At 37.0% G+C, this 26,747-nt stretch overlaps 1 protein-coding gene across 1 annotated transcript in view; it reads left to right on the plus strand.

Moving 5' to 3' along the window:
• LOC121880309 (transcription factor p65-like) overlaps positions 1–17,830 on the plus strand; it is a gene marked incomplete in the record, with an annotated part of 127,130 nt that extends 109,300 nt beyond the window's left edge. Inside the window, 1 exon segment of the mRNA XM_042387469.1 lies at positions 15,836–17,830. Within this exon segment, the coding sequence (XP_042243403.1) occupies positions 15,836–16,260 (425 nt within the window).
• Between the last annotated feature and the right edge of the window lie 8,917 nt (positions 17,831–26,747).

Genomic DNA, 26,747 nt, shown 5'->3' on the forward strand with positions numbered 1-26,747 from the left:
GTCCTCTTACCAACCATCCTGGTTTTTAAAATATGCTAATTCACTTCAAGTATCGTCATCAAATGTTACTCCGCTGGTGTAATGTAAACACTAGTGACATCACTGAAGGCCCGTTATTTACCGGTAACTGAACTAATGGCGGTGTTTAGTAAAATTTTTCCATTTACTTAAAAATGGATTTAATTGATTTATTTGGTTTATTTATTTATTTATAATATACTGTAACAGGCTAAACACACTGCAAGTATTTTTAATTTATATAAATATTTTGATAATTTAGACTCCATCGCAGGCAGGAGTGTTACTTGCCCCGGTGTGGGACTGTTTACCGTGAGATTTTTTTAGTAAGTTCTTTTTTGTTATATTTTACTAAAAGTGTTATTTTATGATAAAAATGTTACAATGGACTTAAAAACTATAAAAATCAACTGAGCATGCTTGAAAACATACATATTGACACCAAGATCACTCCAGATTTTATTTGCTAACTACATCACTTATAAGAAAAATCAACTTTGAAGGCCAGTCAATATGGCGGTTATCTTGAAAAATGGTCGCCATCTGATTTTAAATGGGCCAATCAGGCAGACTTGACTAGTAACCATAGGAGAATTACTATGCCAAATTTGGTGCTTGTACCAATTACTTTTTATGATTCTTCTTGAAAATTGCATTTAGCTGCCCTAATTAATGTCACCACTCCCATCTCACATACCTACATTGAAATATTGTATTCATACTACATATGACTTTACAAAAGAAATGTCCAATGCTCAAGTTAACAACCTTGTAGATATAATACCAGTTGAATAAACGAAACTAAAACTGAGATTGGAAATACAGAAGCCTGACTACTCCATTATTATGAAGTTAGGATTAGTGACGCTAAATTCAACTTTACCTTAATGCACTTTAAGAGAGAGAGTCAAATGTGCTGTGGCTTAATATTATCCTGACCCTGTAGTTGATGACGATTCAGTAAGTCAAGCAGAAATACATCGATGCACACAGCACCCGATCCCAATCAACTCCAGCATAGGGTAAAAGTTACTAATGTAGAGATGACCAGGTACAGACGTTGGAGTGGGATGGTGATGAGAGAGGTAGGTTGAGGGTGGTGTGTTATGACCTACTCCCCACAACCCCCAGCACACCACTCATGCACATCCTCACAACTGTACCACAAAACCCCTGCCACTACTCTTTACAGCATCCTCACAACACTACACAACCCCCACACCACTCACACATCCTCACAATTGTACCCACAAAGCCCCACACCACTCATACAGCATCCTCAACAACACTACCACACAACCCCCCATACCACCACAGCACCAACACCACCACAACCCCCACACCACCATACATCCCCACAACACTACCACAACCCCCACACCACCACACATCCTCACAACACTACCACAACCCCCACACCAATTACACATCCTCACAACACTACCACAACCCCCCCACACCACTAACATCCTCACACCACCACAACCCCCACACCACCACACATCCTCACAACACTGCCCACAACCCCCACACCAATCACATCCTCACAACACTACCACAACCCCCACACCAATTACACATCCTCACAACACTACCACAACCCCCCACCAATTACACATCCTCACAACACTACCACAACCCCCCCACACCACCACACATCTCACAACACTACCACAACCCCCACACCACCATGACATCCTCACAACACTACCACACCCCCACACCACCACACATCCCCACCACCACAACCTCCCACACCTACCACATGATCTCACACCACCCACCATAATAAAATTAATTATTTCTAGTGTGGTCGACTTCCTACACAAAGACAGGCTATAAATAGCCGCCTTATCTCAACCTCCTCCTTCCTCCATCCTCTGTTCTCAGAGAGGTCTTGGTAAAGTAGCTTTGTTTGTTTATTTTCATTGTTTGTCTAATTTATCATGTTGCATCAAAGTAATATTACTAAAGTTTTAGGCAGCTACCAAACAGGGAGATTCTACTGCCTGGGAAGATATTGAAGCATAATGTAAGTATTGTCTAATGGTAGACCCCATTTCCATATGGCATCACGAAAAATTGTGACTCGGGTCTTAGGTTGCTGATTTATCTTTTTTGTTTTATTTACACACAATTGCAGAGTTTCAATTGTTTCTTCCTTTTGACAACACAACATACATACAATATAATGTTTCTCACCTTGATTTTTTTCCCATTTATTTATGGTTGGTTATTTAAAAATAATGCTAATTCACTTAAGTATTGGCATCAAATTTTACCGCTGTGTACACTAGTGACTCACTTCTTTAGCATCGATTATTTAACTGGAACTAATGTTGGTGTGAGTAAATGATTTACTACTTGAAATAGATTTTGCTTTATTTATTTGTTTATTTATTTATTTATATTATACTGTAATATATTAAAACATACTGCAAGCATTTTCTTTTAATTTATATACTTGTTTCTCACATAAAAAAATGGAGCTACCATTATAACTGGTAGGTGATCATTATGACCAAACTCAATCCATGACGACTTCTGTTCATCATTTATATCCCAAATTTACCACTGTCGGTAGTTTCAAGAATTAACGCAGTCATTTACTGAATATCTTTTGTAAAAAATAAATTTTAAATTAATTATTTATAGGAGATAAGTATTATGACTGCAAATATACAGATATGCATTACTGACCACCTCGAACACAAGGGCGTGCTAAAAATAGCCACAGGCGATCACAGTCAAGGTCACTTCTCTCCCCAGGACTTCAGGAGTGGTTTACTAAAGTTTCCATCACCACCTTGACACGCAATATTTAAGAAGTAAAAATTTATACTTGGTGCTTAAGACGCACTTCTAGCTTTTGGGCAGATTTTAATGTTCAAATCATCTTATAAGCCGAGGTATATGGTATATATATACAGTAGTACCGCTTAACGCTGTCAATTGAACCCACAGGTACCGTGTTATGAAACTGCTAAGGAACAACAGAACATATGATTAATTCCACAGAGACTGGCCTCACCCCAAACTCTACCTTTTTCCGACACAATACCTATGTTCTAGTAAAATAACATCTTAATTTTATGATGGTACATGCACAATTAATACTTAAGAGAAATACAGTCGCTAGTTAATGTCCATTCAAATAATGGACTCAACTCCCTCCCCTCTTTCTCACACTACACTCCCCTGGCTCTTCCCTCTGAGAAATTTTTGAAAACCACCAAATTTTAATAAATAATACTCAAACTAAAGTTAGGATAATACAATTGACATTGCTGATTCCTTTGTAAGACCAGGAATATTTTGAATATAAATATATATTTTGCACAAAGATAACATATTTACTCAGAGTAAACATTATATCTAAAATTTGTATGTCTAATGCAAAATCTATGATGTTTATATTCAAATGATCACCAAATGAAGAATTCCAGCAAGTAAATTATATTCTGCCGGGTAATTTGTATGAATTTTATGAGCTAAAACAAATATCTTCAGTTAATAAAAAAAAATATTCTTCATTTATTAACTATCTGTCAATCAGAATTCCCACCTTGCCTCTTCCAACCATGCCAGGTGGTCCGTCCCAACCCTCTCCCCCACCAATCCTCCCTTCAAGAGATGTTGGGTGAAAAAACTAAATTTTAACATTTAGTATTAAATAATACCTCAGATTAAAGTTAGGATAATATAATTGACATTGCTGGATTCCTTGTAAGACTAGGAATATTTTTGAATATAATGTTTTTATAACATAAGTTTTTATGAGCAAAACAAATATCTACAGTTAATAAAATAACAGATGGTCGGTCGGTCCCTCCCTCCCCCCCACCTCCCACCAACCCTCCCTACCAGATGTGTGGGAAAACCAGAATATTTACCTTTTTAGTAATAAATAATACCTCAAACTAAAGTTAGGATAATATAATTGACATTGTTGGATTCCTTGTAAGACCAGGAATATTTTGAATATAAATGTCATATATTTTGCACAAAAATAACATATTTACTCAGAGTAAACATTATATCTAAAATTTGTATGTCTAATGCAAAATCTATGATGTTTATATTCAAAATGATCATCAAATTGTAAGAATTCCAGCAATGTAAATTATATTCTGGCCGGGTAATTTGTATGAATTTTATGAGCTAAAACAAATATCTTCAGTTAATAAAAAAAAAAATATTCTTCACGACACTATCTGTCAATCAAAGTACCCCACCTTGCCTCCCCCCTCTTCCAACCGCAGTCAGTCCCAACCCTCCCCCCAACCCCCCACCAATCCTCCCTTCAAGAGATGTTGGGTGAAAAAACTAAATTTTAACATTTAGTATTAAATAATACCTCAGATTAAAGTTAGGATAGTATAATTGACATTGCTGGATTCCTTGTAAGACAAGGAATATTTTGAATATAAATGTCATATATTTTGCACAAAAGATAACATATTTACTCAGAGTAAACATTACATCTAAAATTTGTATGTCTAATGCAAAATCTATGATGTTTATATTCAAAATGATCATCAAATTATAAGAATTCCAGCAATGTAAATTATATTCTGACCGGGTAATTTGTATGAATTTTATGAGCTAAAACAAATATCTTCAGTTAATAAAAAAAAAAAAATATTCTTCACACGGTAACAGATGGTCGGTCGGTCCCTCCCTCCCCCCCACCACCCACCAACCCTCCCTACCAGATGTGTGGGAAAACCAGAATATTTACCTTTTTAGTAATAAATAATACCTCAAACTAAAGTTAGGATAATATAATTGACATTGTTGGATTCCTTGTAAGACCAGGAATATTTTGAATACAAATGTCATATATTTTGCACAAAAAATAACATATTTACTCAGAGTAAACATTATATCTAAAATTTTTATGTCTAATGCAAAATCTATGATGTTTATATTCAAAATGATCATCATATTGTAAGAATTCCAGCAATGTAAATTATATTCTGGCCGGGTAATTTGTATGAATTTTATGAGCTAAAACAGGCAGGCAGTCAGGCCGGGTGGGGGGTGGGGCGAATCTAAAAATAGCTTCTCGAGCCAGACACTCTGCGCGTATACGTGGAAAAAACCCGCGTTAAGTGAAAGTTCGGCTCTGGCAAGGCACAGCGTATACGTGAAATCGCGTTAAGCGAAACCGCGTTAAGCGGGGTATTACTGTATATATACAGTGACCCCTCGGTTAACGAACTCAATCCGTTCCAGAACGGTCGTTCGTTAACCGAAACCATTGTTTCAATGGGTTTTTGGGTAATTGGTTCCAGCTCACCGAAAATTTCCTAAATTCAACAAAAATGGTAGAAAAGTTCACTTACTTTGAGGTGTGTATGTAGAAGGCTCCTGGATGATGATGATGGGATTTAGAATGGGGGTGGAGGAGAAGGAAGAAGAAAAGGCATTGGGGTGGATGAGAAGTCACCCCATGGCGCCATTTCACCCATAAAATTTTAGCTCTCTTGGTGTAATTCAAGATTATTTTCTTTAAATCAACACTGCACCGCATTATATATTGTCAATATGTAAAATATATTTCAAAATGACCAATAATTTGCTTGGAAACAGAAAAAAAGCATTTAGTTGAAGAGAGTCTCAAGCAAGATGTTACCTCCAGTGAAAACAGAGAGAGACTAACGCCTGTTTGCTGTGTTAAGAGGCTGGATGCCGCGCATTAAACAAGTCACTTTACCTTCAATTATGTTCAATAATTGTTAAAATGACTAAAAAATTTAATGTAAAACTTTTAAAATTATTGATATTTACTAAAATAGTAAGGAATTTAAGCCCTAGAACCGATTAATGTATTGGCGGACTGATACTAAAGCTGGTTGCCCGGTCAGTGCAAGAGAAAACATGTTGAGGTCGGTTCGTAAGAAATTCGTTAACCGAATTTTTGTTCGTTAACCGAATTGAAGATCCTGATGGAAGGCAGTTCGTTAACCGAGAATAGAAGTCACTGTATATATATATATATATATATATATATATATATATATATATATATATATATATATATATATATATATATATATATATATATATATATATATATATATATATATATATATATATATATATATATATATATATATATATATATATATATATATATATATATATATATATATATATATATATATATATATATATATATACATATATATATATATATACAGTATATATGCAAGTAAATCACTGTAGTTGCGCATGATCCAAGTATATGCTGATAACCACAAGGAAAGAAGAAAATACGAATTTCCCAAGCGCTTTCGTGTAATTCATATCTTCAGGGGTGAGTACAGACTAAGGAGAAGTACAAAACAAGGTTTATATATACGGAGGAGGTTGAGATCAGGTCCACAATGGTCAGGTATTAGGTAATGACCTTACTAATCTTTAAAAAGCACCGCAACGGTCGGTAGTCAGGTCAGAGGGTAAGCTGCCCCAACCTTCTCACCTGGTAACAAATCTTCTTAATTACGAAATTATCCAATTTGTACATGCCATTACTTAAATTCATGTTGACGGATTCGGTATATTTAATGAGACTAGATTCTATAATGTTCCTACTGTCTATTGAATTACAAGGTAATATTGAGGAGGCATTATCCCAGTCAATGCAATGCTTATTATCCCTCAAATGAACAAACAGAGCATTGGATTCCTGGCCTGTCCTAACACTATATTTATGTTGTTTAAGTTTAGTTACAAGATCTTTACTTGTCTGGCCTAAATACAACATATTACATTCCTTGCAAGGAACTTTATAAATACAGTATTACCCCGCTTTACGCGGTTTCACTTTCCGTGATTTTTCATTTACGCGGTACCTCGCCAGAACTGGACTTTCACTTTCCGAGATGCATCTACTCATATACGCCGGAGAAGTATAATTTTTTATTTTGCTCATAAAATTCATACAAATTACCCGGCCAGAATATATTTTACATTGCTGGAATTCTTACAATATGATGATTATTTTGAATATAAACATCATGGATTTTGCATTAGACATACAAATTTTAGATCTAATGTAATAATTTGGTTTTCACATAGCAAATATTTTATCTTTTGTGCATAATATATGAAGTTTACGTTCAAAATATTCCCTGACCTGCAAGGAATCCTGAAATGTCAATTATATTAACCTAACTTTAATCTGAGGTATTATTTATTACTAAAAATTTAAATATACTGTTTTCTACCAAACATTTCTCTGGTAGGGAGGGAAGGTCGGGGGTGGGGGGGCGTGTATGGGACCGACCGACCCAGCTGGTGTGGTGGGGTATTTTGATTGAAAGTATCGTGAAGAATATTTTTTTTTTTTATTAACTGAAGATATTTGTTTTAGCTCATAAAATTCATACAAATTACTCGGCCAGAATATAATTTACATTGCTGGAATTCTTACACTATGATGATCATTTTGAATATAAACATCATGGATTTTGCATTAGACATACAAATTTTAGATCTAATGTAATAATTTGATTTACACAAAGCAAATATTTTATCTTTTGTGCAAAAAAATATTTGATCTTTTGTGCAAAATATATGAAGTTTACATTCAAAATATTCCCTGACCTGCAAGGAATCCAGAAATGTCAATTATATTATCCTAACTTTAGTCTGAGGTATTATTTATTACTATACAGTATTACCCCGCTTAACGCAGTTTCGCTTAGCGCGTTTTACCGTATACGCGGTGCCTCGCCAGAGCCGAACTTTCACTTAACGCGGCTTTTTTCCCCATATATACACGGTGAGTGTCCGGCTCGAGAGCTATTTTTAGATTCGCCCCACCCACCACCTTGCCTGACTGCCTGTTTTAGCTCATAAAATTCATACAAATTACCCGGCCAGAATATAATTTACATTGCTGGAATTCGTACAATATGATGATCATTTTCAATATAAACATCATAGATTTTGCATTAGACATACAAATTTTAGATATAATGTTTACTCTGAGTAAATATGTTATTTTTTGTGCAAAATATATGACATTTGTATTCAAAATATTCCTGGTTTTACAAGGAATCCAACAATGTCAATTATATTATCCTAACTTTAGTTTGAGGTATTATTTATTACTAAAAAGGTATATATTCTGGTTTTCCCACACATCTGGTAGGGAGGGTTGGTGGGGGGTGAGGGGGAGGGAGGGACCGACCGACCATCTGTTACCGTGTGAAGAATATTTTTTTTTTTTATTAACTGAAGATATTTGTTTTAGCTCATAAAATTCATACAAATTACCGGGTCAGAATATAATTTTCATTGCTGGAATTCTTACAATTTGGTGATCATTTTGAATATATACATCATAGATTTTGCATTAGACATACAAATTTTAGATATAATGTTTACTCTCAGTAAATATGTTATCTTTTGTGCAACATATATGACATTTATATTCAAAATATTCCTGGTCTTACAAGGAATCCAGCAATGCCAATTGTATTATCCTAACTTTAGTTTGAGGTATTATTTATTAAAATTTAGTGGTTTTCCCCCTAAAATTTCTCAGAGAGGGAAGAGCCAGCAGTGTAGTGTGAGAAGAGGGGGAGGGAGTTGAGTCCATTATTTGAATGGACATTAACTTGGCGACTGTATTTCTCTATTTCTCTTAAGTATTAATTGTGTGCATGTACCATCATAAAATTAAGATGTTATTTTTACTAGAACATAGGTATTGTGTCGGAAAAAGTGGAGTTTGGGGGTCGGGCCAGTTTCTATTGGAATTAATCCCATATGTTCTGTTGTTCACTTAGCGCGGTTTTTACTTAACACGGTACCCTGTGGGTTTTATTGACCGCGTTAAGCGGGGTACTACTGTACTATACAAACCCATAATAATGGCTCCTAAAGTAGATAAACTTCTTTGTGTGAAGAGAAAGAAGAACACGTTGAAATTGAGTGACAAACTTGAAATAATTAAGAAACTAGAACGTGGTGTGAGCAATACTGTTCTAATGGAAACATACGACATTGGAAAGTCTACAATTTATGATATTAAAAAGGCAAAGAATAAAATTTTAGAATTCACAGCTTTATCTTTAAAACTGCTTGTTTTAATAAATGAAGCATGCTATATTTGCTAATGAATAAACTATCAAAATGTACCTGTTCATCTCTTCTTTATTTCTCCTGAAATTTGAATTTTAAAAGTACTGCCTGAGAATCCCGAAAATCCGGACCGACCCAATCCCCAAGCAGTCCGGATTTTTGGACTTCTACTGTAGTAGGATCAGTTCGTTATAGCATACCCCAATATATATATATATATATATATATATATATATATATATATATATATATATATATATATATATATATATATATATATATATATATATATATATATATATATATATATTATATATATATATATATATATATATATATATATATATATATATATATATATACATATATATATATATATATATATATATATATATATATATATATATATATATATATATATATATATATATATATATATATATATACAGTTTTACCCCGCTTAACGCGCTTTCACTTAACGCGTTTTCGCATATACGCGGTGCCTTGCCAAAGCTGAACTTTCACTTAACGGGTTTTTTCCACATATACGCGGTGAGTGTCCGAGACGCTATTTTTAGATTTGCCCCACCCGCCACCCTGCCTGACTGCCTGTTTTAGCTCATAAAATTCATACAAATTACCAGCCAGAATATAATTTACATTGCTGGAATTCTTATAATTTTGTGATCATTTTGAATATAAACATCATATATTTTGCTTTAAACTTACAATTTTTAGATAAAAATTTTTCTCTAGGTAACTATGGTATCTTTTGTCCAAAATATATGACATTTATATTCAAAATATTCCTGGTCTTACAAGGAATCCAGCAATGTCAATTATATTATCCTAACTTTAGTTTGAGGTATTATTTATTAAAATTTAGTGGTTATCCCACACATCTCCTTGGGACGGTTGGTGGGGGGTGGGGGGGAGGGAGGGACCAACCGACCATCTGTTACCGTGTGAAGAATTATTATTTTTTTTTATTAACTGAAGATATTTGTTTTAGCTCATAAAATTCATACAAATTACCCGGTCAGAATATAATTTACATTGCTGGAATTCTTATAATTTGGTGATCATTTTGAATATAAACATCATATATTTTGCTTTAAACTTACAATTTTTAGATAAAAAATTTTCTCTAGGTAACTATGGTATCTTTTGTGCAAAATATATGACATTTATATTCAAAATATTCCTGGTCTTACAAGGAATCCAGCAATGTCAATTATATTATCCTAACTTTAATCTGAGGTATTATTTAATACTAAATGTTAAAAACTCTGGAAGGGAGGATTGGTGGGGGGTGGGGGGGAGGGTTGGGACTGACCGCGCGGTTGGAAGAGGGGGGGAGGCAAGGTGGGGTACTTTGATTGACAGATAGTGTCGTGAAGATTATTTTTTTTTTATTAACTGAAGATATTTGTTTTAGCTCATAAAATTCATACAAATTACCCGGTCAGAATATAATTTACATTGCTGGAATTCTTATAATTTGGTGATCATTTTGAATATAAACATCATATATTTTGCTTTAAACTTACAATTTTTAGATAAAAATTTTTCTCTAGGTAACTATGTTATCTTTTGTGCAAAATATATGACATTTATATTCAAAATATTCCTGGTCTTACAAGGAATCCAGCAATGTCAATTATATTTTCCTAACTTTAGTTTGAGGTTATCCCACACATCTCCTTGGGACGGTTGGTGGGGGGTGGGAGGGGAGGGAGGGACCGACCGACCATCTGTTAGCCGGCTGTGTAGTGTGAGAGGGGGAGGGAGTTGAGTCCATTATTTGAATGGACATTAACTTGGCGACTGTATTTCTCTATTTCTCTTAAGTATTAATTGTGTGCATGTACCATCATAAAATTAAGATGTTATTTTTACTACAACATAGGTATGTGCCTTCAAAAAGTGGAGTTTGGGGGTCGGGCCGGTTTCTATTGGAATTAATCCCATATGTTCTGTTGTTCACTTAACGCGGATTTCACTTAACGCGGGACCCTCTGGGTTCAATTGACCGCGTTAAGTGGGGTACAACTGTATATATATATATATATTTCATGTAAATCCACAATGAAAACGTGGATAAGATAAATCTTGATAAAATCACACGGGAAGATGGAAACAACGGAGTACCTTAGCTTTCGTCTTTATTCAAGACATCTTCAGAGGCAACTGAAGATGTCTTGAATAAAGACGAAAGCTAAGGTACTCCGTTGTTTCCATCTTCCCGTGTGATTTTATCAAGATGTATATATATATATATATATATATATATATATATATATATATATATATATATATATATATATATATATATATATATATATATATATATATATATATATATATATATATATATATATATATATATATATATATATATATATATATATATATATATATATATATATATACATACATATACATATACACACCTAGACCCCGACTTACGACGGGGTTAGGGACCCAAATCCAGGTCGTAAGTCCGACATAGATAAAAAAAAAAATTAATAGAAAATCTACAATGAAATACAGTACAGTAAAAGTAATGAATAATGATGAATGGATACAGTACAGTGAAAGTAATAAATAATAAGGAATGGATACAGTGTGACTGAGCACTTAACCTTTAATGTAGTCAGCTGAATGCACATGGGGCCCCCATAATTTTCTAATTATACATGGAGACTACATTAACTGGAAACGTTTCGGTATAGAAAATGCGTGTCATTTTTTTTATCTATATCTGAGGCGGTCGTAGTCCCGACGGTCGTAAGTCCACGTAGTCGTAAGTCGGGGTCTAGGTGTGTATATATATATATATATATATATATATATATATATATATATATATATATATATATATATATATATATATATATATACAGTTGTACCCTCACTTTACGCGGTTAATGTAACCCGGAGGGTCCCGCGTAAAGTGAGGAACGCGTAAAGTGAATAACATAACATATGGGATTAATTGAAATGGAGTCCAGGCCGATCCCCAAACTCCACTTTTTGACGACACACAACTATGTTGTAGTAAAAATTTTATCTTAACTTTATGATGGTATGAAAAAACAAGTAATATAGAAGAGGTTAGGTTAGGAAAGATAAAGGTTAACATAGGAAAAATAAAGGTTAGGTTAGAAAACTAAAAATTTGGTAGAAGAGATGGGTCGGCATACGGGGATGGAGGCTGGTTCCGAGGCAGAGGGCAGATTACTGGCCCTCAGGTGAATCACCATTACTAGGTGCATCACCATCACTATCAGTTACAGTTGTCAGGGCTTCCCTGACAAATCCCTCAAAGTCACCTTCACTGTCACTATCACTATCACAGAACAATGGATGCACTATACACGGTGTGGCCTGGAGGGATGAAACTGCCGCGGCTAGGTCAAGCGTCGTCTTTCCTCCCTCCCTCCCTTCCCCGGGTGGACACGTCATAATACTTTAAGCCAGTTACAGCTAGCAGCAGAGGGGGGTAGGGATGCATGGCCAATCACAGGTCTGATACGTCATATGACGTCAGTGATAACGCAACAAAGACACACACTGCGCAACCTTACTGCGCCGCTTGCCCAAGCGGAGGGAGAGGCAGGCAGGCAGGCGGGCGGGTGGGGCGAATCTAAAAATAGCGTCGCACCGAACACTCTCCGCGTAATGGGGTTCACGTACCGCGTAATGTGAGCACGTGAGGTTCTGGCAAGGCACCGCGTTAACGTGGAAACGCGGAATGCGGGACCGCGTAGATATACATATATATATATATATATATATATATATATATATATATATATATATATATATATATATATATATATATATATATATATATATATATATATATATATATATATATATATATATATATATACACAGTTGTACCCCACTTAACGCGGTCAATTGAACCCAGAGGGTCCCGCGTTAAGTGAAATCCGCGTTAAGTGAACAACAGAACATATGGGATTAATTCCAATAGAAACCGGCCCGACCCCCAAACTCCACTTTTTGAAGGCACATACCTATGTTGTAGTAAAAATAACATCTTAATTTTATGATGGTACATGCACACAATTAATACTTAAGAGAAATAGAGAAATACAGTCGCCAAGTTAATGTCCATTCAAATAATGGACTCAACTCCCTCCCCCTCTCTCACACTACACTGCTTGAGGGGAAAACCACTAAATTTTAATAAATAATACCTCAAACTAAAGTTAGGATAATACAATTGACATTGCTGGATTCCTTGTAAGACCAGGAATATTTTGAATATAAATGTCATATATTTTGCACAAAAGATAACATAGTTACCTAGAGAAAAAATTTTATCTAAAAATTGTATGTTTAATGCAAAATATATGATGTTTATATTCAAAATGATCACCAAATTATAAGAATTCCAGCAATGTAAATTATATTCTGACCGGGTAATTTGTATGAATTTTATGAGCTAAAACAAATATCTTCAGTTAATAAAAAAAAAAAAATCTTCACGACACTATCTGTCAATCAAAGTACCCCACCTTGCCTCCCCCCCTCTTCCAACCGCGCGGTCAGTCCCAACCCTCCCCCCCACCCCCCACCAATCCTCCCTTCCAGAGTTTTTAACATTTAGTATTAAATAATACCTCAGATTAAAGTTAGGATAATATAATTGACATTGCTGGATTCCTTGTAAGACCAGGAATATTTTGAATATAAATGTCATATATTTTGCACAAAAGATAACATAGTTACCTAGAGAAAAATTTTTATCTAAAAATTGTATGTTTAATGCAAAATATATGATGTTTATATTCAAAATGATCACCAAATTATAAGAATTCCAGCAATGTAAATTATATTCTGACCGGGTAATTTGTATGAATTTTATGAGCTAAAACAAATATCTTCAGTTAATAAAAAAAAAAATAATTCTTCACAGGGTAACAGATGGTCGGTCGGTCCCTCCCTCCCTCCCCCCCACCCCCCACCAACCGTCCCAAGGAGATGTGTGGGATAACCACTAAATTTTAATAAATAATACCTCAAACTAAAGTTAGGATAATATAATTGACATTGCTGGATTCCTTGTAAGACCAGGAATATTTTGAATATAAATGTCATATATTTTGCACAGAAGATAACATAGTTACCTAGAGAAAAATTTTTATCTAAAAATTGTATGTTTAATGCAAAATATATGATGTTTATATTCAAAATGATCACCAAATTATAAGAATTCCAGCAATGTAAATTATATTCTGGCCGGGTAATTTGTATGAATTTTATGAGCTAAAACAGGCAGGCAATCAGGCAGGGTGGCGGGTGGGGCAAATCTAAAAATAGCGTTTCGAGCCGGACACTCACCGCGTATATGTGGAAAAAATCCGTGTTAAGTGAAAGTTCAGCTCTGGCGAGGCACCGCGTAAATGATAAAACGCGTTAAGTGAAACCCCGTTAGGCGGGGTAATACTGTATATATATCAGTGAAGACAGGCCTTGAAGGGCAAAAAACAATGTCATTCACTAAGTAATTTGAAAGCAGAAGATATGAGTCACTAATGGTGTAGCGACTTCATAATAGAAGACACGCTGTGGTCGCCATGCTGACCAGACCGTATAAGAAACTTTCCCAAACATGATATCTGAGAGACATAAACAAAATAAGAGTCACTCGATTTCCTCACTGTGCTAAGATGTATAAGTACCGTATATAAAATGCTCTTGGCACTTAGTATTTCAGTTATTACAACACAAATTAGCGGAGTCTTCTTTGTGTGTATTTACAGCTGATTCGCCAGGCAAGACGATAACTGTAGCAATGCGTGTGCGTCTGGGGGTTTTGAGAATTGCAATTAAATGCCAGGTAGCGACATGTCCTCCTCATAGTACACATTAAGCATTTATTAGATGTTTTAATTGCCTGTATGTTGGTATGGCGAGTTATTGCTAGGCATTAACATACCTAGGTATAAGCTAGACGTCGCATTCTGGATTGAAAAAAAATTTACCATTTGATAATCTCTTTTTTTTCTATTTTCTCAAAAACTATTGGTCATATAAGAAATCTGATACCGCATTGGAAAGCTCATAAAATTCGGCTTCTAGCAGTGTATAGTATTTAAAATTTTGGCTCATGTTTAATCGAAGTGACAAAAAATTGCTATATACGTGTATTTTTCTTTGGGGGGAGGGGGAGGGTCTTAAGTTGCAGAGGAATTAGTTACAAGGCCAAAGATATATGATTTATGCCATTAAAAACAAGATTTCGGGGGAAATTTATAAAGCAAAAAAATATTCACCATACGTTGTCTCACCTGCTCTGGGGGCCTCAGAGATGTGATCTTGGAACTGGAAAACTTAAAACTTATCTCATGCACGAGAGGGTTAATTTCCCTTTCATTATGTAAATGCTCTCATTGTAGAAGTACCTGTACTGTATAGCTGTAGAATCTTCTGAAACAATTTTTCTATCCTCCATGGATAAATTTTAAGTCTTTGTCTGGAAACATAATGGTTTTGTTTATTTCTACCTTTTAGAAATAGTGTATTAAGAGAGCTCATCTCATGGTCACTAGGGGTAATGACATGGGTCTTGACAGTACATCAAGACCCATGTCAGCAAAATTCTTTTACTCCTAAAGGATGTTTAAAAAAGTGATACCTTACTCTTGTTATTCATTTAATTGACATGAAGCTATTTTGGCAGGCCCAGTTGCAGTGACTAGTGCTTATGTACCAGTTGTGGCAAACCAACAAGGACCAGCTATTTCCCAGCTATTGGACCTGGACTCTCAAAAGTGCATTGACCAGAACCCAATTGATTTGGACATGAGCAATATCAACTCGGCAGAGTTACGGTCTTTATTGCCAAGTGACAGTGATTTTAATGTATCCATGGTAGATGCACATCTTTCTGCGAATCTCTCATCCAATCTCAACATCATAGATCCCCCAGCACCATTCAATAAGCTCAACAGCAAAACTAACTTTGGTGCCGGAACACCTGCTCCATATATGCTTAACATTCCTCCACAGCCTAAGCAAGAAACTGGAGGTCCATCTGGCTCTGATAGCTTAAATAACCTGACAAGTGAAATTGAACTTCTTAATCAGCTCTCTTCAGCACGCTGATATCTTTTTTATGGCTTTTTTATGTGAAAGTTGCTTTAGACTGGTTCTCTGAAGAAGTGCTATGCTAAAGATGTTACAAAAAGAAAAATCCATTTTAGCAATTGATTTGAAAAATATAAGGCTACCTAAATGTTTCACTTAATATGTAAACCTTTTCTTGATAAAGATTTAAATTGTGTAATGTTTTAACAAGAGGTTAATAATGGGACATTGACACTGTACTGCAAAGATCACGATGTCAGCAGTCAAAATTGTAAGCATTTCACCACCATGACATCATGTGTACAGTAATTGTATATACACTATATAAAATCTACAAATCATGAAAGTGTTATTCTGCAATAGAATGCAGGGGACATTTATTTTTGTCCAACAATTTTCTGCAAATAGAATGTGTGAAAGTTGCATTGATATAATTTTTGTTATGTTTGTTGAATCAGATGTATGTGTATATAATAAACTGTAGTGTCTTCATAAATAGATTGTGAGTGAAGACTACCAACTGCTTTACCCTAAACTCGGCAGCAATCAGCCAGTGTTTGATGCAAGAGGTCACGCCTAATGTATCTCCTGTTGTTATTTTCATATTGAAATATGGCTTCCAAAAATGTTGCCCGACTCAACTGAATTGTCATATTTCAAAAACAAGGATATGAAAAGGACCTCAAATACTGTCTTAACTTGCACAGGATAAAGTGGGCTATGCTTTGGTGCACAACATTGACTTAAACATAGAGATACAAATCTTGCAATTGTTAATATTTTGTATATACTGTACTGTACTTCCCAGGAGTTAAGTAAAACTTTATTCCTGTTTTGCATTACCTGATATTAAAGAAGTTATAACCTTGTACTAAAGGTATTTTGTATGTCACAATGTGTGTACTCCTTGTTGAGTGAGATATCCATTAACTGTAGCCTGCATCAGGTGATATTTCTTTTGCAGTCTTACAGTTTTTCTCTATTTTGGGCTTGCATGATCATTTGATGTCTATTTTTAGAATTTTTATATGTTTTGGTATTGCTGATTAGGTTATCAGATCCAGTTTGTGAAACTGATACTTACTATTGTTACTGTTGTGATCTGTGCACACCATATTTGTCATTCTTTAATTATAGATTTTTTTTATAAAGAGCCCCATTAAAATTATGTTAAATACTAATGGTAATTTTTTACATTTGATTTGTCAAATTTTATTTTACTTATAAATTTTATGAAATATTTATAGATAAGATATACAATATTGTTAAGTTTTCCAAAGTAGTTATATTGAAAGAATTAAGTGGAAGAATTATTGTCCAGCTGTATGGTCCTCTCAGTAACAGTGTCTATCACAGGGAAGAGAATGGGCTTCATTTGTTAAAGATAAATTACTTTTTCTCTCTTTTTCTCTCAGCTTGACAGCATGAAGATTAGAATAATCCCTATGATAATTAAAGGTTTTAACACAAGTCCCTGCTGTGTCTCCCTCAGTTATGTAGATTTATACACTTGTTTTGTTTTTCTTCATTCAGCTAATCTCAATTGACCATCAGTCCTTTACTCATTAAGTGATCATATAAACACTTGGGGGTGTAATGATGTGTGTTACATCCACACTCTTGCATGATTGTCTAAGCCCATTATAATTTTGAGAAATTCAAAAATTTAATTTTACACAAGTACTTTGCACTACAAGTGAATATTGGTTCAAAGTCATCTTGTTAAAGCTTCAAGTTTGATTCATGATTTTCCAAAATTTTAGGAAATTTAAACAAAAGCTATGTACTGCAATTGGCCTAGTTTTTCTCTTTCATTAAATTATTGTTATATGTACTGTATTATTGGAAGGTACCTTGAGACAGCTTTTACATATTGTTGATACAGAGTTAAGATAAGTTTCTTAAAACTTTAGCTGTGGTCAGCTGACAAATATAACATAGATGTATAGACAGAAAAATTACATTTTGTGAAGAGTCATACTTCCATAATTGTATCTGAGGGCATCTCAAGTCTTTAGTTGATTTGAATTTTTTTTAAAGCTGCATTAAAAACCATTAATAACGGTTTTGGAATTACAGTCTAGTCTATTAATTTTCTTTATTTTTAATGTTATGAAATTGTAATTAATTTTTATATATGAGAATTTGAATGTAATCCATGAAAACTGCCATATTGGCTTGGCCTTGGCAAAACTTGTGTTAAATTTTAAGTTGGCTAAAGAAGTTGTTGGAAAGCAAGCCAACTTCCCCCAATCAAGGCTCGGTAAAACTTTTGTGTGAAACATACATTATAGGGACCTATAGCTCTTGGAGAACTAAAATCATGTTAATTGCTTACCACTCAAAATTCCACAATCATGCCAGATAATTATTCCCAAGTTCATCCTTAGGTTTACTCCACTGTGCTACTAGCATGACTAATTGAATTTCATTCCTAATTTTGATTGTCTTCGCTATCTTTAACTTTGGCCAATTTATTTAACAAGGGTAAGAAAACTGAAATATTGCCAGTGTTTGCACTCTTTTAATTACTTGTTGCCAGTGGTGGTAAGTTCAATTTATTCTAAGTGCATGTTACAGATCCCTAGGGGTCCACATTATTGGTGTTTAATTTATGTAGAGAACTGGGTTGTCATGTATCTCTTAGTATTTGGCCTTTAATGCAATATCCTGGTTTTGTAGAAGGTTAAATCCTGAACCTTGTTAGTAGGCAGAGTACTCTGGGCTTTCTTCAAAATAGATTAATCTCTCTTTCCATCTCATATAATAGATCTCCACTGGAAACCTCTGGTGTCTTTCAGTAAAAGAAAGTGATATGCATCTTTACCATATAAATGATCACAGTGGAGTATGTATATAGCCAGATGCTTTGTTCAGTCTACTCAAGTATTGTAAGGAAAATCTACTTGGTGAAATCTAAGGGTTCTCAGTACTCCCAACATTACTGACCAGAATTAATTAACATTCTTGGGTTTGGGTAGGCTCTATCCCACGAGACACTCGGGGTCTGGCCTGTTACTCACCTCACCACACTCGACTGCACCACACGAGAGATAATTGTACACAATGAGTCATAGCAAGCTTGTTATTTGAGATAAAAAGGTGAGATTTGTTGCATTAACTTTGTAAATAAACTATCTACAAACAGTTTTTATGAGTAATCGCAATAAAATAATTATTTCTATATGTAAGCCTGAGTAGAACACAAAGCTTTTGTTTACGCATAATGAAAATGTTCATACATCACTACATGTACAGTTGGTCCTCACATTAAGCGGTCCCGCAATCCGCGTTTCACCGTTACCGCGGTGCCTTGCCAGAACCTAACATTTTCACATTTCGCGGTCGCGAACGCCATTCCGCGGAGAGTGTCCGGCGCGACGCTATTTTTAGATTTGCCCCACGCGCCACCCGCCTGCCTGCCTCTCCCTCCTCCTCCCTCCTCCTCCTCCCTCCGCTTGGGCAAGCGGCGCGGTAAGGTTGCGCAGTGTGTCTTTGTTGCGTTATCACTGACGTCATATGACGTATCAGACCTGTGATTGGCCATGCATCCCTACCCTCCTCTGCTGCTAGCTGTAATTGGCTTAAAGTATTATGACGTGTCCACCCGGGGCAGGGAGGGAGGGAGGAGAGACGACGCTTGACCTAGCCGCGACAGTTTCATCCCTCAAGGCCACTCCGTGTTATCGCGCATCCATTGTTCCGTAAAATGGCTTCCGCCGGACCACCACCCCAGAGAAAAACCTTTCCTTAAGCTACGAGGTGAAGTACCAAATTATTCAAGATTTGGAGAAAGGAACACGGCAAGTTGATCTCGCGCGCCAGCATGGCGTCAACGAATCTACGATCCGGTCTATAAAAAAGGATTCAGCCAAGATAAAGGAGCACATGAAGATCACAAAGTCTACAGGTGCTTCTATGATCAAGTATTTTCACAACCGGGTGCTTCTCAAGACAGAAAAATTACTTGTGAGGTACTTGGTGCGTCAGGCGCGACGCAACATGGCGGTCGACACGCGCTCTGTGAAGGACTACGCACGTGAACTGTACATGGCAGTGGCACGAAAGATGGGAACTTCAGAGCCCAAACCCTTTACTGCTTCCTCTGGGTGGTTACAGAGGTTTAAGATCCGGAACAAGATCACCAATATAAACATTGGTGGTGAAGAAGCGAGTGCTGATCGTGCTGCGGCTCGGGAATTTCCTCCGTTTTTACGTGAGATTATGGAGGAAGGACAGTACACCGACGACCAGGTGTTTAACATGGACGAATCTGGTCTTTTCTGGAGAAAACTACCTTCCAAGTCCTACATTGTGAAGAATGCCAGCAGGATTCGGGGCCGGAAAATGCAGAAGGAACGCATCACCGTCCTGTTTGCCACCAATGCCTCCGGTACCTGTAAGCTCAAGTTATCGGTGATCCACACAGCCCGCAAGCCGCACGCCTACAAAACCATGGACATGACCAAGCTAAATGTCCACTGGCTGACAGCACGTAAGGCATGGATGTTCTCTACACTGTCCCTCTCCTGGTTTGATGACTGTTTTGTTCCCGATGTAAAAAAATTCTGTGAGCAACAGAATGTCCCATTTAATATTTTGTTGCTGCTGGACAACGCACCAGGACACTCGCCCCTACTGTTAGATCGTCACCCCAACGTAAAAGTGGTCTTCCTTCCTCCCAACACTACGTCTATATTACAGCCCATGGACCAGGAGTTGATTTGCAATGTGAAAGCTGCATTCTCAACAAAAAAATTCCAGCTCCTGAACGACTACACCAACACCAGGGAAGAGTTGCGTGACCTGAGTGACACCACCACCGATAGCAAGAGCGACGAAGATGAGGAACAACGGTTAGAACAGCAAAAAATATTCTTCAAACAATTCTGGAGAATATTTAACATCAAGAAAGCTGTGGACATCTTGGTGGAGTCATGGGATCAGCTGTCTATTGCTACAATTCGTCACGCATGGAGACATGTGTTGCATGGAATACCAGGTGAGAGGAGGAGTCAATCTGTGACTGGTGAGGTTCAGAATGTTGCAGTAGCAGTGGACCTTGCCAGAGAAGCTGCGCAGACTGTTACAGTTCCAGGCTTCTCCGAGACCACCAACGACGACATCCTGGAGGTGATCAGAAATCCTGAAGTGACTGCCGACGAGATGTTGGAAGAAGAACACGTCAGTGAAGAGGAGGAAGAAGGTGCGTCAGTCTCCGAAGAACACAGTTTAAGTCATAGTGATATTAAGTGTGCCATGGAGTTTGCAGAGAAAATTAAGTCCGTCCTTTCCCGCGACAATGACGATGACCGCTATGAAGTCTTCCATAACCGGCTGGTGCAGGCTATGGAGCCGTACATCACGGTGTATCACGACAACATCAACGCCAGCCGTCAGCAAAGCATAACAGATTTCTTCACCCGCAACCCACCACAGCCAGCCCAAGCCAGTGATAGTGGCAGTGAAGTTGACTTTGAGGGATTTGTCAGGGAAGCCCTGACAACTGTAAGTGACAGTGATGATGATTCACCTAGTAATGGTGATTCACCTGAGGGCCAGTAATCTGCCCTCTGCCTCGGAACCAGCCTCCATCCCCGTATGCCGACCCATCTCTTCTACTACCGTAAGTGTTCCACAAAATTTTTAGTTTTTTAACCTATTCTTTATTTTTCCTATGTTAACCTTTATCTTTCCTAACCTAACCTCTTCTATATTACTTGTTTTTTCATACCATCATAAAGTTAAGATAAAATTTTTACTACAACATAGTTGTGTGTCGTCAAAAAGTGGAGTTTGGGGATCGGCCTGGACTCCATTTCAATTAATCCCATATGTTATGTTATTCACTTTCCGCGTTCCTCACTTTCCGCGGGACCCTCTGGGTTACATTAACCGCGTAATGTGAGGACCAACTGTATATACCTTCGTTATTTCATGTGATTGCATTATGAACCTTATTCCATTATAAAGCGTATATATTTAGCAAAAGATAATTATAGAAGAAAAGTTGTGAAATAAATTAATACTTCACTAGGATATAGGTAGTGGTGTTAATTTTGCATTCTAATGAGCGCGCCCAGGCCGAGTACAGATCAATAATTTTTTCCCTCCGGGTGCAAAGGGTAATTGTACATATTGAGTCATAGCAAGCTTACTACTTGAGGTAAAAAGGTTGGGTTTATTGCATTTGCATTGTAAATACATTATCTATAAATAGTTTTATATGAGTAATCACAGTAAAATAATTATATCTACACGTAAGCATGAGCGTAACACAAATTGTAGTGCCATGGCTGCCACTCAAGCTCCCAAGCTTGAATAGTCCTCACTCAAAGTTTCTATATTTTTTTCATAAATTATACATTATGTGTTTATAAGTGCATATTATTTTTGAAATTCATATGAAATAATAATTGTAAATTATTAGTTGAATGTAATGCATAAAAATTATTACATAAATTTGTTTACAAAAACAACTGAATTTCTGTACTTACATGCTGTTGGAGCACTTGGTGATGGTCCTCTCCAGTCCATTCCCCTCCCCCTCTTCTGTGCCCCCCCAAAGATGTTCAATGGGGAGGAGGGACCTCACCTTAGGGCGTATCTCCTCTTCAGTACTTTTTCCTAGTGTAGTAAGATCAAATCATGGCCTGGAGATATTGATCAGAGGCATGTTGCATGCTACACACTTGTATAACGTGTCCATCCTCTTCTTGTTCATGGTGCACACCCAGCACCTCAGCCTATTGTCTAAAAGAACCAAATTGTGACCCTTGGTCTTGTCAAGTGGCATGTAGGGTCCCTGTACTTCTTGCCCTGAGCAATGCCTTTGTATAGTGTTACATAGAGGGCGTACTGTTCTCCTGATGTAAAAGCACTGGGTCTGGTTGAACTTGGAGAGATGGCAACCATAGGTGGTGGCAAGGTGCATCATCGTTTCCTCTGCTGAATAATTGGTGGCTTGGAGTAGGATTGTCAACATCACTGCTGTCCTCTCCAGCATCAGCTGGTGTATCTGGGTACATTTACACAGATGGTTGGACAACAGCAATTTGGGGCTGGACTGGGGTTTTCACCAATGGCATGAACTGCTTGGGCTAGTCATCAATATCGAAGTTGATCAAGCTCTTGTACAAGGTTTTGTGGAACCTAAATAGATCTAACTTTTTCTGTTCCTTCTAGTGCAGGGTGGTTGTGGTTATGGCAGCGCTATCTGCAGCAGTTTCGGTGATGACGATCTTCTTTGTCTTCTTCCTTGACTTCGTGGAGTATAGATGGTGGACAATGAACATGAACATTTTCTTTGTCCAGCGTTGGTTGCATTGTACAAACTGAAAGTTTTTCACCATCTGGTCAAAGTGATCAACACCATTCATGTTCTTGTTGTACTCTTGTATGGCCATGGGTCTCTTGAATGTTTGTCACTCACACCTGCTGTGTCCTGTTGCCTTGTCCTTGATCTTCATAACAACTGGTTCTGTGTCCACATTGTGGCAGGATGAAATCATGGTGACTAGCCTCTTGTCCTCCCAGATCATAATGAAGGTGTTATCTCATCGTCAGTATTCCACTTTATGTACAGGGAATTTCTTGTCCTTCACCTTGTCTCTGAACTCCTTGGGGGTGCTTCAGTCCAGGTGTAACATACCACAGCAGTGGATTCCAGTACAAAGGAGCTCATCAGCAAGCTTAATGCTCTTGTAATAGTTGTCGATGTAGAGTGTGTATCCCTTGTTCTCCTGTCCCTCCATCAGTGCCATTACAGTGTCGTTGACTTTTGTGCCCAATCCCTGGTACACTATGAACTCTTGCACCTACCCACTGCCTGCCTCAGTGAGAATGTAGAACTTGACACTGTATTTTTGGGGCTTATCAGTGTTATAGCACCTGAACACAAGTCATCCACACCATACCATAATACCCTCATCGAGAGACAGGTCCTTGTTTGGGATGTAGTAGGGCTTGAAGAGCTCCTGCAGATACTCCTTCACTGTTCTCACTTTTGCCAGTCTGTCTCTGGGGTTCATGAGAGCTTCATTGTTGCAGAAATGCAGGTTCCTTGCTCTCTGCTTGAACCTCTTGAAGGTCATAGTTTGATTGAAGATGAGAACGTGATAGGGTTCCCCTCCTCCCAGTTCATAGACTTCTTGGCAGCTGTCATCACCCCCATCACGATTGTCAACCTCGAGGAATTTGGCAACTTCTGGGATAGTGACAGGGATCCAGGAATTGCATCAGTGTTACTCTGCTGATAACATAAAAGGGCATAGTGGTTCGTCTTGTTGATGATGTTCTGAAGCAGCTCTCTAGTGATAAACAGCTGCAGAAATCCCAGGGCTGTAAATGGACTGAGAACCTTCATTCCTGGTGATCCTGTGAATGGAGGATAGAAGGCAGTGAATTGTAATCATTCACCCTTATACTGGCAGGTGGTGGAGATGGTGCAGGTTGTGATGAGGACTGCGAAGGGGTGATAATGGTGCTGCAAGTGGTGGCAACACGTCACATGGTGAGATAGCATTGAGGGAGAGAGTACCAGCACTTTGCTTCTGTCTAGCATGGCCACCCACACATTCATCATCACCATGCACTTCACTGACAACGTCAATATCACTCTCCCTACCCTCGCAATCGCTCAATCATGATTGTCAAGTACTCTCATCATTAGTTCTATGTCATTGCCCAGTCTCACAGTGCCGTAATTAGCATGAACAAGACGATTGAATCTAGTTTTAGTGGTAGTGAACACTTGTGAGGGAGGTGAGGAGTCAGATGGGGGAAGTAAGCTATGCTGTGATGGCTGAGATGCCACATGAGCAACACTTTTTTTTCCCCTTTAAGCCACAATGACACTCCAGGCAGTTCCTTTCTCACTAGGACTGCTTGTTGAAGGGCCAGACAAACTATCACTTGCACTAGAAGGGCCGGGGATATTGGGAGAGGCATCAAGAGGTACCACACGATCACCATGTGGTGCAATCCCTTTGTACTTTTTATATTTTCCCCACCCCTCCACCCTCGTCAGCAACACGAGGCATGGTTGTAAACTCTCACAAAACATTCGTAACAAAGAACAAACTGCAAGAAAATGTATGGGAAATGTGGGTCAAGGTTATGTCCTGCATCACTGAAACACAAAGGGAGACTGGTGTGGTGACCTTGGAGTGCAATCTACATAGTTGCCAAATCATGCTAACATTGCCAAATGTGTGTCTTGCATATCTAGCATTCAAACATAAACATATAATTATTAAAAAATTTTTTTACTTCATATGCAAAAATGTGTATGAAAACCCTAAAGCAAAAATTTTTATGATATGCAATTTTGTGTATGAAACCCCGAGAGTGTTAAAAACTTAGTTTATCCTTCCTTCATAACCCTGTCCCTTTAATGAAAAAGGAACCTGGAAGTCGAAAGATACCACTTACAAACTGAAGGCTAGAAGTCTTTTAACATCCCACTAACATGTGGTTTGGCTATAAAGAGTGATTTCTTATCAACTGTACAGCATGACTGAGTGCCACTACTTCATTCCATTTCAGTTGAAAGCTAAGTGCTAGCTCCCTCTTCCATACTTTTATACAAGTAGTATCTTTGTCACTGTTCAGTTGATGATTGTTGTTATGCTAGTCAAGGTGTTAGATGTGTTTATCATGTAATTGATAGTTAAATTTTTTTTAGTGACTCACATGCAGGGCTTAGGATATTATGAACATTTTCATTTTGTATGCCAGTTGTGAGGGTACATTTTTCTTTACATAATATTTTTTCTTGGGGATTTCATGTGTGATTGTTTATGTTTGATTTAGGGTATGAGGAAGCGGTTGAGAAAATCTGACTGCTAGTATATTCTAAATTGGTTCATTCCTTCAGAAACAATCACTTTGTTCAAGGACTGTTTCTCACAAAGTCTTAAATTACCTTCTTACTGAACAATGTCTTAAACTCTGCTGTAGGCTTTGTCTAAGTCTTGTTATCCCAAGTACCCATCCCAGACGGGATTAATAGGCATACAACTCATTCTTTAACTGCTTTCATAGTCATGAGGTGTTGTTCACTCATTTTCCACTAGCCACATGCATTTCTTTGGCCAGTAATCTTTATTTATTGGTTATATGTGAAAAAATTAAGTTTATTAAATTAGGCTGGCCATGGGGATTTCATATTTTTCTGTCATCAAAGGATATGCATTAGTTAGGTTTAATTAATGTCTCATAGAATCCATTTTCTAGACAAGCCTATGTATAGACTACACTTCTTAGCTGATAATTGTACAGTACCTCACTTTGGATTTGTATGACTGGGGAGCTTAAGGTTTTTCCTTTCATTTGGTTGAATTTCACCCCCTTGGGTTGTATATTACTTTGGGCTTTTATGTCAGTCTTCTTCCTCCTATTTTTCCTGGCTTCAGACATTAGTTACCATACCATGAAACAGGCAGTATATGAGGGAATTCTCCTGAAATAGCATTTATAGCTGTTTATGGATTGGTTGAATCAAA

This window comes from Homarus americanus, unplaced genomic scaffold (assembly GCF_018991925.1).
Source record: "Homarus americanus isolate GMGI-L3 unplaced genomic scaffold, GMGI_Hamer_2.0 scaffold20930, whole genome shotgun sequence".
NCBI classification, from domain to species: Eukaryota; Metazoa; Arthropoda; class Malacostraca; order Decapoda; family Nephropidae; genus Homarus; species Homarus americanus.